Source organism: Mustela putorius, unplaced genomic scaffold (assembly GCF_011764305.1).
Source record: "Mustela putorius furo isolate JIRA1106 unplaced genomic scaffold, ASM1176430v1.1 tig00000738_pilon_pilon_pilon, whole genome shotgun sequence".
NCBI classification, from domain to species: domain Eukaryota; kingdom Metazoa; phylum Chordata; class Mammalia; order Carnivora; family Mustelidae; genus Mustela; species Mustela putorius.
The window spans coordinates 5,052,440-5,065,940 of NW_025421463.1; the positions used below are offsets into that span (position 1 = coordinate 5,052,440).

General features: G+C 57.2%; 1 protein-coding gene across 7 annotated transcripts in view; it reads right to left on the bottom strand.

Annotated features, from left to right (window-relative positions):
- Positions 1–38: 38 nt before the first annotated feature.
- SGSM3 (small G protein signaling modulator 3) overlaps positions 39–13,501 on the bottom strand; it is a 46,571-nt gene continuing 33,108 nt past the window's right edge. For 2 of the 7 annotated variants that reach the window (XM_045083804.1, XM_045083803.1), the window contains exons 2-22: positions 9,647–9,766; positions 9,102–9,187; positions 8,580–8,646; positions 6,535–6,743; positions 6,320–6,427; positions 5,568–5,711; positions 5,111–5,306; positions 4,574–4,719; positions 4,102–4,326; positions 3,663–3,717; positions 3,337–3,464; positions 3,069–3,224; positions 2,877–2,931; positions 2,637–2,686; positions 2,350–2,502; positions 2,125–2,195; positions 1,964–2,012; positions 1,801–1,886; positions 1,041–1,163; positions 757–950; positions 39–610 (exon numbers count right to left, since the gene is read on the bottom strand). In XM_045083804.1, the coding sequence (XP_044939739.1) occupies positions 363–610; positions 757–950; positions 1,041–1,163; positions 1,801–1,886; positions 1,964–2,012; positions 2,125–2,195; positions 2,350–2,502; positions 2,637–2,686; positions 2,877–2,931; positions 3,069–3,224; positions 3,337–3,464; positions 3,663–3,717; positions 4,102–4,326; positions 4,574–4,719; positions 5,111–5,306; positions 5,568–5,711; positions 6,320–6,427; positions 6,535–6,743; positions 8,580–8,646; positions 9,102–9,187; positions 9,647–9,653 (2,556 nt within the window). In that variant the 5' untranslated portion in view covers positions 9,654–9,766 and the 3' untranslated portion in view covers positions 39–362. The other 5 variants (XM_045083805.1, XM_045083808.1, XM_045083807.1 and 2 more) reach the window with 5 other exon arrangements.

Sequence of the window (13,501 nt, forward strand, 5' to 3'; positions counted from 1 at the left end):
AGCTCTATGGCCCTAGCTGGACAGAAGACGGGAGATGCTTTCCCAAGGACGTAATTTATTGACAAACCAGAGAGATCAAGGAGCCCTGAGCCACCCCATCCCCTTCCTGAGCAAAAGCGGACAAAACCGAGATGGCTGTCCACCTCCTCACACGGTTTCTGGTTGGCACAAACTCTGAAACTGGGGCCAGGGTCTCTACAAAGACCCGGTCCGAGCACTCCCCTAGGCGCTGCAAGGAACCCGCTCAACCCCACCTTCTGCTCCTGCCACCCCTGGCCTCTGGGGACACTCGGCGTGTTCCAGGTGGGGTCCCCGCTCACCATGCCGCGGTGCCTGGCCAGAGCTCCAGGGTCGCCTCCCCTTCACCCCCACAGCCTGGAGTGGGCCCGGGCCGCCTTGGACCCCATCCCCAAGCAGGCCCAAGGCCGGCCAGGACCACGCTGTTCTCTTCTTGCTTGAGGAAGGGGCTGCTCGGGAGCCAACGGGGTGGGGGAAGCCCGGGCCTGACGAGGCCACGGGAGGAAGCTCATCACCCGTCTATGTCCCAGCTGAAGAGGTGGTGCTTCACCAGCATGTCCTGAACACCCTCCTTCAGTGGCTGCTTCTCCTCCTGCACACAGGGACAGCCTCTGCGTACGCGGCAGGGGTGCGGGAGCCCACAGCGAGGGAACCCGAGGGGGCGGAGGCCAGAGGGGCTCGGGGACCATAGGATGCCGGCACTCGGGGTCCCCCCGAGGCCCTGCCTCAGCCGCCTACCTAGGGTCTGGGGTGATCGGCCACAGACGCCTGGCCTGCCCCGCCCCAGGCAGACCCCACAGGGGGACAGCCGGCTAAGGGGGGCCGAGAAGCAACCCCAAGCGCACACACCTCTCTCTTCACAGGAAGCTCCCAGTCCTGGGAGAGGCTGAAGGCGAAGCAGCAGAGGACGCTGGAGGAAGGGAGCGGGGAGGCTGTCGGTGGCGCTCAGGTCAGCTCTGCCCCCACCAGCCCCACCCCGGAGCACGGGGCAGGGGCTCCCGCGGCCCTGGCAGGGCACTCACCGGAGCTCGCACTTGATCTGGACCCAGCCGGGGCTGCGCAGGAAGGACCAGGGCTGGTACCACTTCTCCACGGTCGGCAGGCTGGAGCACAGCACCTCCAGCCACAGGTGCAACACCTGCTCGCTGGGGACAGGGGGCAAGAGTGGGCCGCCCCGCCCCCCCAGCCCTTCCCTCCCCTCTGCGACCACCTCAACGGACCGCACCTTCCCTCTCAGCCAGGTCTCTGCAGAGGGGGTGGCTCCAGCTCCGGTCCTCTGGAAGACTCTCGGGCCGCTGTCCCCACGGCCCCCCCACATCCCCCCACCCACGTGCCCCTCGGTCCTGTCCCAGCTCTTCCCTCTGACACTCGGCCGCCACCTGCTGTACACTGGGACCTCAGCCCTGCTGGTCGGGCCAGGAGTGATGCCCCACAGCCACATTCTGAGCTCAGTCTCCTGGAGGCCGTCCCCGCTCCGCAGGGAGCCACACGCAGGAAGCACTCACGCTGGCCTGGGTCTGGGCCTCAAATGCCCAAGCTCCCTTCAGGCAGGCGCCCCCCTCTCCGGGCACAAAACCTGTGAGTGGCTTCCCCGGCCCACAGAACAGCGGCCGGCGGAGCACTAGAGAAAGGCCTTTGGGAGTCACCCTTGCTGCCTTGTCTTTCCAGGTCCTGGGCCCGAGGCCCAGCTCACGGGCACCCCGCTGCCCCCCAGAGCCACAGCCCAGGCTGCCGCTCGTCGGACTGGACCGTCACTGGCTCACAGTGGGCAGAGATACTCACTTGAGCCCCACGCAGATAAGGGACCGGAGCTTGACGTCCATTTGTGCGTGTGCGGCATCATGGGTCACGTTCACAGACTGCACAGCCTGAGAGGGCACGGCTGTCACTCGGGGGGCTCCAGCTGCCAACCCAGACGGCCGGTCCCACCCAGCACCCCGCTTACCCGGTAGAGCAGCTCCTCCGGGGTCAGGACTTTGCCATCTTCATCCAACCTGAGGGAGGGATTGCAGCTGCCGGCGCTGCCCTAGGATGCGTGGCCCGGGCTGTGCCCTCCGCGCACGGGGACCGCCAGGGGGCCGCGGGGTAGGGGACGGGGCCCGTTACCTGTACGTCTTACACAGCACCAGGCGTGAATACACCGAGTCAAAGTCTCTCTCTACCTCCCGGCCTGCTGCCTGGGGGGCAAGGTGAGTGTCAGGGACACCAGGGAAGGCACTGGGTCCAAGCCACAAGGCCCAGCTGAGAGCATCCTGCCACCCCCGCCAGCTCTAGAGGGCCCGGGGGCTCGAGGAGAAGGATGGTGGGGGTGGGGTCCCGCCGTCGACTGACCTCCTCTATAAACAGCCATGGGTGGCAGGCGCCCCCGAGCAGGGACGGCTTCTTCAGCCCATGTTCAAACAGGGCCTTGAGAGCTGGGCACAGGGTCCCTCGGACAAGGTCCGTGACGCCTTCTGTCACAGCATCATCCCCCGCGATGGAGTACTGACGGTGGGGGACAGGGTCTGAGAGGCGCCAGCCACCCCCTCCCCATCCCCACAGCCACTGTCCCAAGACAGCACGTGCCAAGGTCAGGCAGCAGCAGCTCCCACGGGCAGCCAAGCCTCGTGCACCCTCACCTCTTTACTCCGTTCATCCAGGACTTCCACAAACTTGGCTGGAAACCAGCCTGTGGGAGAAGCAAGTCCCCGTGAGAAGCAGCCGGCCGGCGTCCCCACACCTCCCGTGGCGTAAGGGCCTAAGGGCAGGCTGGCCGGCCGAGAGAGGGCAGCTCCTGCTGGGGCCAGAGGCGGCGGGGAGGGCGGCCCGGCTGGCGGGGTCCCTGCCCAGCCCGCCCGTCCTGCACACGGAGGCCTCACCTCTCAGGCCGTTCAGCTCCCCGACCCAGCAGTGCTCGTCCTTTTGAGAGATGATCTGCATGTTCGGCCGGCGGAGAAGAGGAGGAAGCAGAGCTTTGGTTGCCCAGGCCCGGGGCCCGCAGCCATAGAGCTGCACCCTCAGCCGGGGGCGGGGGACAGCCCAGGGGCTCCTGCTCCCCACGCCCCACACACCGTGATGATGTCATTCTTGCGGAAGCCCAGCTCATCGTCATCGTGTCGCTCGAAGTCCAGCAGGGCCTTGGCCCGGCGCCGGTGGCCGCGTGAGCATGCCACATAGTTTTCGTGGTCCCGCTGGTGGCTCTCCATGCTGTAGTCTGGGCTCAGCTCCTGCCCGAGTGGCAGAGAGGCCTGCTAAGGGGGAGGTGCCTCCTTGCCGGGGCCTTGGCACCTTAGAATGAGGCTGGGGAGCCAGAGCCCCCACGTGGAGCCCACAACTCACCACACTACAGTTTTTGGGGTCTGTGCACTGGAAATGGCGTGCGACGCGCAGGATGGCTTCCCGGAGGTCAGCTACCAGTTCCGTCTGCTTGATGTTCTTGGCCTTGAGTGCCTCCAGGTCGTCCTCCCCTGGAAGCCCCAGAGAACTATGGCAGCCGTGGCCCCCGCCAGCCTCCCCCTACAGCCCCAAGTGAGCTGTGGGTCCATGCAGGGGTCTGAGGACAGATGTCCCCAGTCTGCGCTCCCATCCCTCCGACTGGGGTGGGGAGCACTCTGGTCCCCGGGAGGGAAGGAGCCACTGGGTTCAGCTCCCGCAGCAGTTCTCACCGAAGAGCAGGGAGGTGATGCCGGACTTCCTCCGCTGGGTCCTGCGACGCACAACCTGCAGGGTGGGAGCAGTCGGGGGTAGCCGGGTGGGGCAGCGGGCGCCCCAGCACTGGAGGGAACTAGCAGAGCTCCTCCCGGGGCCAGGGTCGCACGCCACCTCATCTGAAATGGCCACGGCCAGCTCCAAGCATCAGAAATGTGGTCAGTTCATAGCCAGGTGTGTCCTACGCCCACACAGGGCAGGTCACAGCGGAGATGCACAGAAGGCCCAGGCAGCGGGTCCTGGCACAGCTGTGGTCTGGCCGGGCCCCTAGGGGCCGGGCTAGGGAGGGGGCAGCAGAGCAGGAAAGGCTGGTGGGTTCCCCGCAGCCTCTCTCAGGGCTTCCTCAGGGACCCCCACCCTGTGGGTGAGGTGGGGACTCCTCCCTCATGGGCCTACCTGCGAGAGGTTGGTGGTGGCAGTGGTCCCCAGGAGCTGGCCCTGATCTGCAATGAGGTAAGCCAGGTGCTTGCGACGCTGCGTCTCCACGGCCACATCCGTGAGGGAGCCGGCCAGCCGCATGGCCTCCCCCAGCAGCAGCTCCGCGTCCTCAATCTGTGAAGGTATGTCTGACAGTGTGTTGAAGATGGAGGCCGAGTTCTCCGACTGGATCAGCTCCTCTTCCTGGGCCATGCAAGGGAAGGAGGAGGGGAGGGACCGTCACTGCCAGATGCCAGGCCTGCAAGTGGCCCCAGGGACCTTCCTGGATAACCAAGCTGACACAAGGACTTCCGGGCCCTGGGGGACCGACCCCACCACATCGTGGGCCTCCCAGGAGGGGCCAGTGGTCAGGCCACATGATGCTGAAGGCGAAACCCCAGGGCAGCCCCCCAGAGGAGGGGCCCCAGGCAGGACAGGGCTCCGGCAGCACCTTGAGCCGCAGCATGCCCAGCGTGGTCTGGAAGAGCACCAGGGAGCCCTCGTAGAAAAACAGGTCCCAGAGGCGCAGCAGCACCCTGATGTGCACCACGCTGGCGAAGGCCGTGAGGAACCAGTGCAGTGTGATCAGGGACAGCTCTGTGGACACAGACCAAAGCCTCTGTGTCCTCCGTGGCTGGAACCAGGGACAGCCAGCATGGGGCAGCCTGAAGTGGGGGGCATTCCCCAGGTCCACAAGCTGGGGAGAAAGGGGAGAGTTGCTCCCAAAAAGCAGCAAGTGGCCTTGCCTGCTCCAAGAGGAGGGGCGACAGGCTGTCGGGGAACATCGGAGCACAAGAGCACCACAAAGACTCCGTGTGCTGCTGTGTTCAGGGCCTGGCCCTTGTCAGGTGAGCTCCTTTCTTCCTCCCAACACGGCCAGCTACCCGGTCCCCTGCCGGCCGGGTCGGGAGGCCTCAGATCTGCAGCGTCTGAGCCACAGTCACAGGACCCCTGACTCCAAAGAAGAGGGTGGGTACTGGCCCCTCACCAATGTCGTGCTCCTGGAGCAGCTTGTCCAAGCGGGGCAGGTACTGCACGATGAGATGGCGCAGGACCCGCTGGTCGGTCTGGACGCCCAGCAGAGTGGTGCTGAAGTAGGACGCAGGGAGCAGGTCCTCGGTGATGGCACACATCATCCAGAAAGCGTCCTCCTCCTCCAGGAACAGAAGGAGGCAGGCAGCCACCTGGCCAGAGCAGGAGGACAAGGGGCTTGTACCCAGGTCTCCATGTGAATTAGAAGAGGTCCCCGCCCCCGCCCCGGAGGTCACATCCCAGATGCGTGCTCTTCTCGGGTGGAACCAACGCATGTGGCAGCCCCAGCCCGCTGTGGGGTTTCAGCCCCTAGCCCCACCACCCATCCTACTGCCCTGGATGGCACTGTTCACCTGCAGGGGCCTGGCGAACACCCCTGGGGACACCCCCTGGCCCTTCTGGGCTGTGCTCACCATGCCGGTGCCCTGGCAGTAGCCGATCTCTGGGTAGAGCCAGGCCAGGGCTCGGAGAACCCTGCGCAGGCGAGGCACCCCAATGCTGCTCACGTTGGCGAAGCAGGCGTTGCTGGGCATGGTGCGGAGCAGGTCCTTCTCAATCTGCCAGCGGCCCACCCACAAAGAGCCCCTGTGAGACGCAGCTGCACGCCTGGAGGCGCACACCGCCCTCCATGCTGGAGACATCTAAGGCACCCCTGTGAGAGAAGCTGAACAAACCCCAGGCAGGCCTTTCACCCAGGAATGAGGATTCCTAAACTCTGGGTCCGAGCTGACCTGTCTTCAGGATTAGAGCTAGGCTAGTGTGTAGCAGATGCCACCAGATTCACCAGGGGTCACTTAGGAAAAGAAAATTCCAGCTCCCTGGGCCTCAAACCAGAGCTACAGAATTTATGATCTCTGGAATGAGGCCTGGAAATGGGTATTTTAAATGTCCAGGTGATCCTCATGTACACCCAGGGCTGGTCTTTTTGACAATTGTCCCTGCTGCCTACAGAGGCCCCAGAAAGTGCAGGCGTGTTCCAGACACGTGTGAGTGGAAGGGAGCCCTGTGAGGGCAGCAGCTGCCTGCTCTCCCGGGCCACCCCCGCAAGAGACCGACCAGGGCAGGTTCCGATAACCCCAGGCAGCTCACCGCCTTCCTGCAGGCCCACACAGTTTCTGACCAGAAAGTTCTTTCTGAGGGTCCCCTGGTGCTGGCCCAGCCTCACCTGTTTGGCAGCAATGGTCTCGTCATTGGAGCTGTTCTTCACCATCTCTCGGTAGGACAGCTCGGAGCTCCGCTTCTTCTGCAGGGCCCCAGAGAGCCGCATCCACAGCTGCAGCGGGAGGCGGCATGAGCTTCCATGAGCTTCCGCGGGACGTCTGCGCCCCCCACCCCCCCCCACCACCCCGCTTCCCCGTCGGCGGTCCCTCCCTGCTTCACCTGCGGCCTCATGCTGTGTGGGATGCCGGCCAGCACCAGGGAGCGAAGCTTCTCCGAGCGGGGCAGAGACACGGCGATCTTGTCCCAGGTGAGGTCCCCCACGTCGTGGTTGTGGGTGAACTCCAGGTGGGCCTGCCACCGCAGCCTCTGCTGGGGGTCCTCCAACAGAGCCGCCCCCGGCAGCTTTCCGGGACTGGGGTCCGCGCCATCTGCCAGGAAAGAGCCGGGAGAGGCAGCGGTGAGCAGGGGCGGGCTGTGGCCTTGGCGTCCAGTGCCCAGGTCTCCCCACTGAGATCCAGAGCCACGTTTCCGACAGCGTCCCCTGGCTCCAGCCGCACGTCCCACAGGCAGACCAACGAGCGAACGCAAGCTCCTGAGTTTCGGCCCCAAACCTGGCCGGCCCAGGTCTCACTGCTCTTCCCACCTCCCACTACAGCCCCTGACGAAGCCATCGGCTTCCACCGGGGTCACCGTCCAGCCTTCTCACCCTCGTTGGCACCCGTGCCCCGAAGGCGTTCGGCCGGCAGGCAGCGCTCGCGCTCAGACACAGCCCGGCGTCCCCGGCTCCCGGACGAGAGGCCGCACGATCCACCACCGCGTGCTCTCAGCCCGGCCCTCCGGCCGCCACCGGCTCTCCCCTCGCTGCCCGGGCTCCAGCTGTGCCTCGCCAAACCCACTCCCACCCCAGGGCCTGGGCATGGGTTATTCTCCTCCCCCAGCTGTGCTCCCCGCCGCGCTTCGTCCTAGTCTCCGGCCAGTGTCTCCCGGGAGAGGCCTCCCCTTCTATCCCCTCGCGCACGAGCCACCCCCCCTTCTGCACAGCTCCCGGTTTCGTCACGGCCCTTGCTGCCGGCATGTATCTGTTCACTGCCGGGGAATTCCAGAAGACCAAGACCACTTTAAGGTTTGTTCGAGGCACGGGGGATGCAGCAGGGCAGAGCGGACAACCCGCAGGCAGTCCCCGAAGTACGGCCCAGAGCTCCGGCGCCCACCAGGCGGCCTCAGAGCCCGTTAGCCTCCCACGTCCTCACTCGTCCGAAAGCCACGCCCTCAGCCTCAACTTCGCCAAACATCACCTTCAGTGAATTTACGTGCAGTAAAATGCACAAATTTTAACTGTACGCTCTGGTGAGTATCAGTAAATAAATGTCTAAATGTCATCCCCATCAAGATAGAGAATATTTCCATTATGCCAGAGAGTTCCCTGTGTTTCTCACAGGCCCAACTTTTTAACTTCCAAGTACCCGCCTGCAAACCAAAGATTAAGGAAAACTTCTGTCAGAATTGGAATATGCGTGACCTGAAGAGGACCAGTTTCAGCCCACTGGAATCTTCTAGTCATAGTTGTATCCCGGTGACGGGCTGTCCCGGGTTCTGGCAGGCAGCCTTCCTGACAGCCCGTGTGGAAACCAGCAGGTGTATTTAGAGTAGAAAACAACGGAAATGGCCTGAGGCCCACTCAGAGCAGAGTGGTTACAAAACATTATGATCAATGCATTGTAATGGCATATTATGCAGCCACTGAAAACTAAGCTTTTAAAGAGGTCTTAACTGACAGAAGAGATGCTCATGGTAAATAACATTAAGAGACAGAAGAGCTGTAGAAAGACATGTAGATAACATGTTATGAGAAGTACACACGCACCTGCGTGCGTGCACATGCACGCGCGCACACACACACACACACACACAGAGCCAAGAAAGGAACAAAGTGAAATGTCTGCAGTTATCTTTAGGTTATGGGATAATGGGTTAATTTGTTTTAATCTTTACTCTTTTCTGTATTTTTCAACTTCACTACAATATAACTATTGCTATTATTGTCCTATGAAGATCAATAAAATTTACCTAATTCGGTAGATCAATAAAATTTACCTAAATTCGGAGGCTTCCATACATTTAGAGCTGCTCTGAGGGGGATACTGTTAGGTCAGTTTAGGAGCAGATGAGACCCCCAGAGCCCAGGTCGCAGCGGCACGAGGCAGAGTCACCAGAGTCCTCCCCACGGAGAGCAGCAGGATTACAGACCAGGGGTTCCATCTTACCTTCCTTGTCCATGCGGAAACCGAACTCATCGTAGCAGAACTCTGGCTGTTCCACTGACTCTTCCTTCTAGAAGCAGGATTAGGAAGAGTCAGTTGTGTGGCCACCAGTCCGGGACCACAGATTCTGGAAGGTGCCCCCCACACTGATGCCTGCTGAAATCCCACCAGCTTTCAAGACTCAGATCAAAGGCTACACCTTCCTTGAAGCCTCTGGGTCATCACTCAGCTGCAGGGGCCGCCACCTCCTCAGACTGGCCCAGCATTTTCCTTGCTATCCTCAGAGGTCAAAGATAATAAGATCAAGGTAAGAAAGAGGAGATTTTATGCATTTCTGTGTCTCAATAATATAATGAGCACACGGTGCCTAATACTTTTCCTCCAACCTAATGACTAATTCCCAGAAGACATGGAGCTAAGATGCCATCTCTGATGGTCGCTTCTGAGCCCAAGTGAACACAGTGGGGTGGCTACCCCCTACCCTCCCAGGAAGCCTAAAGCCACAGCCTGGGCACAGAGCTGTACCTGCGTATACTTGGCCAAGATCTCCTGGGGCCACATGCTCGGAGTCAGGGCTGAGAAGGGGCCACTGGCAGAAGGTATGTGGTTTCCTAAAATCAAGGAGGATCAGGAATAGGAAATTGAGCAAATGCAGGGCATTCAGGGGGAAAATTCAAGGTGGGACATCCCCCACTAACCCCCAACAAGGGCCTCAGCAGAAAAGGGACCACTCCATTGAAAGTGGGATGGATGGGGGAGGGGAAGACACCTAAAAATAAGCAACTTTCTGGAAAAGAAAAAAAGGAGCATGTTACAAAACATAACCAAATTTCCTCTCCTTGCTTCTTCTCCCCCCAAGTGTGAGGATTTGCAGGCTGGAGGGAGGCATTCGGAGAACCTGGAGATCTGAGCCATGAAAAGTTGTGGTGACTCTGCCGCCCGGTGGGAGGACCTCCTCCTTTCTTACCCTCTCATCCTGTTTCCACTCCGCTGGATGGCGCCCCAGTTGAGACCCCCCCCTCCTCCTGGACAGCCTCTCACCCATTTCCAGCCCAGGGCCTGCCTCCCACCTGACATTGTGTGGAGAGGTGGGGCAAGTCTTCTGCAAATCCACAATCAGAAGGCTTCCTGGCCTATTATTCTACAGCTGGAAGATTCCTCGGGCTTCATCTGGTCCAGAAATATCCGCCCTGGTAGGAGAACAGAGGGGAAAGTCATTGTAATGCAGCCGCTCTCCTGGGACTTCTTCCCACCCACTACTCTGATTTTGCTGGCCAAGGGGCAGTGAGAAGGAAAAGTCACACTTGAAATAAACACCTCCTATTCTGAACATTTCGTCTAGGACAGGATACATGAAACACGCTGAAGAAGCTACAAAACCGATGTTACCAGCTCTGTGTGAGCCAAGAGGAGTGCCTGCTCCGTTCATTATTAAAGGAAAGAATTATACACACAGGCTTCCCGATGCCCTAGGCTCAGGCAAATGCTTTTTCAAAAGCAAAGGCAAAACAACCAAACCTCCATGAATAGGTTTTCCGAGCTAGAATGTTTGAGGAACCATTTAGCAGAATACAACTTAGCTTCTGAGTCGGTACCTCGACTTCAGCCCAGCACTGACATTTTCCCTGTCACCAAACCATTCGCTCTACCACATTCTCCGCTAACCTTGTAGCTGGGAAACCAGGAGGCTGTGATCTAATCCAGATCTCTCCTATTACCACTGAAATTCCTGCCTCTGTCCCTTTTTTGTCCTCTCAAAAAATGAGGACTCGACAATAAAAAGACAAAATGGGTGAAAGTTCCACATACACTTTTCTCCAAAGAGATGTAAATGGCCAATGAACAGGTAAAAAAATCATTCATCAGGGAAATGCAAACTGAAACCTCAGTGAGGTGCCATTTCACACCCGCTAGGAAGACTGTGACCAGGAAGACCGTAAGTGTGGACGAGGACATGGAGAGAGCAGAACACTTACACTGCAGATGCTGCGTGAGATGGAAAATGAAGAAGCTGCTGCTGAGAACAGTCTGGCTGTCTGTCAAAAAGGTAAACACGGAGTTCCCACATGCCCCAGTACTTCCACTCCTGTAGTCACTCACCCAAGAGAAATGAAAGCATGTCCAACCACCCAGAAACTTGGACATGGATGTTCACAGCAGCATTATTCATCATAATCAAAAAGGAGAAACAAGCCAATTGATGAATGGATATACAAAATGTCTGGATCATACATATACAGTGGAAAATTATTTAGCCATAAAAAGGAGCAAAGTACCAGGGGCACCTGGGTGGCTGTTGCTAAGTATCTGCCTTTGGCTCAGAGTCCTGGGATCAAGCCCCACATTGGGCTCCGGGCTCAGAGGGAAGCCTGCTTCTCCTCCCTCTTTTGCTGTGTTTCTGTCAAATAAATAAACTCTTTAAAGAAGAAAAAAGGAGGGAAGTACTGACACATGCGGCTCTGCCAATGAACCCTGAGAACATTACGTCCAGTGAAAGAGGCCACTCACAAGAGGGTGAAGACTGTATGATTCTATTTAAGTGAAATGCCCAAAAGAGGCAAATCCAATGGTAGAATGTAGGCCAGTGGCTACCAAGGGTTGGGGGAGACAGAATGACCACTAACAGGGTTTCCATTTGGGGAGTGATGAAAAATGTTCTAGAATGGGATGCTGGTGATAGTTGCATAACAGTATGAAATACGAGAACCACTCAATTGCACACTTTAAATAAAAATGGTGGGGACACCTGGGTGGCTCAGTGGGTTAAGGCGCTGCCTTCGGCTTGGGTCATGATCTCAGGGTCCTGGGATCGAGTCCCGCATCGGCTGTTTCCCTCTCGCTCTCTCTACCTGCCTCTCTGCCTACTTGTGATCTCTGTCAAATAAATAAATAAGATCTTTAAAATAAATAAATAAATAAAATGGTGAATTTTATAGCATGTAAATTATATCTCAATTTTAAAAAAGAAAAAAAACATCAATTTGAGGTGTCCTCTAACTCTCTAACTTCTCGTTTGTAACCTGCTCCTAGTAGATCTAGAAAGAATCTATTATTACCTGAGCTTCAACAGAAATGTAGTTTCTGGAGCAGTTTCCTCAGCCTTTTCTGAATATTAAGGCTTTTATTCCCAAGTAGGGAATAAAGGCTTGGACTCTGTGAAAGAAACGAGGGTAGCTGAAATATTTTGGGACAAGCTGCCTTCCAGGTTTGAAACTATGTTTCTCCAGATCCAGACCTCAAGAAATGTCTTCTCCTTCCATTTTTCAGGAGGCTGCTGCTGCTCTGGCCCATAGCAGTGCCTCACCTTCTGCACACCCTCTGCCACAGAATTCTGGTAGACCAGAAGTATCAGATGACTGACAAAGAAGCAAAAAAGAAAAATCAAAGGGAGCTTTGGGAAAACATCACCCTATGGACCCTTAACTTGAGCATATATGTTCATAGTGGGCAGGTGACAAAATCCCTGTTCTCTTTAAAGTCACATTTGCAAATCTGGGAGCAAAAGAGTCATCTTGTAGCTCATATGGGCACAGCTCAGGTCGTGACCAACCTCTCCTCCTGCCTCAGACACAACCCAACCATGCCACATTTGGACTAACTGCTCATCAGGGAGGCCTTGCTGCCTAATAGGAGAGCTGCTCTGTGCTGCTTCCAGACAAGAACCACTGACAGCCAGATGGCAGAATCAACTTCCCTAACAGGTTGGCCATCCTAAGCTTGTCTGTTCTGCATAAGGATAATACTGAAAACAGAATGTCTTCCTGGTACCCGGGTGGCTCAGTGGTTAAGTGTCCGACTCTTGATTTTGGCTCAGGTCATGATGTCAGGGTCATGGGACTGAGCCCTGCGTGGGGCTCCGTGCTCACTGGGGAGTCTGCTTGAGGAGTCACGCCCTCTGCCCCTCGCCGCCACTTGCGTGTGTGCATGCACTCTCTAATAAATAAATCTTAATAAAAAGAATGTTTTCCTTCAGTTTAACAGATATGTAGGGCCAGGTTTAAATGAGAATTTCATGCTGAATGGAGCAATTCCTATTTTTACATTAAAGGGAATAAACTAGAAGTTTTAAAATCCCGTCATCATTCAATCCTTGTAACACATTTTGAAGTAGGTACCTCTACATTCATTATACAGAAGAAAATAAGAGACCCACACACAGTTTTCCAAATAAACTCCAACCATGTACCCTCCTACAAAACCATGCCACCTCTCTATCCTGCCTGGTGAACAGATGTCACACAGCCACCAGCTAGATCGTCACCAGCGTCCTCCTCATTGACGCCACAGAGGAGGTTTCTTCCGGAGGGACCCAGAAACTGTGAAGGAGGCAGGCGTTGCTGACAGTGGAGGAAATGAGCTATCTCTGGTTGTGGAGAACTTAGGGGAACATGAAGACAATTCTCATCTTGGCTTGCCTCCCACTCATTCACTCAGCAAACATGTCCTGAGTGCCACCACAATCCAGGCATGGTTCTAAGGGCTGCGATGCAATGGTGAAAATCAGAAGCTCCAGGCATTAGATTAGAGAATCAGACAATAAGCATAAAAATAGCTGAGTCAGATCACGATAACTACAGTACAAGAAAAATAAAGAAGGTAAAACTACAGTGTAGAGAAGACCGGGGTTATGTATAATAAAATGGTCAGGAAAAGCCTCTGAGGGTAAGGTCGCATGTGAGCAAAGTCCAAAACAGAAGGAAGGGAGGGATCGAGTCATGTGGCCATGGGAGGGAAAAGGGATGCAGGCAGCAGGAATATCAAGCACAAAGCCTTTGAGGCAGGAACATACTTGGGAGGCTGGAACAGCGGCAAGGTGGCCAGTGGACTGGGAATGAGGAAAGCGAGAGCAAACTGGGGTGGGAGACACCGCAAGAGTCACGAAGGACCTGACCACTGTGTGCAGACTTTGGATCTTATTCTCAGTG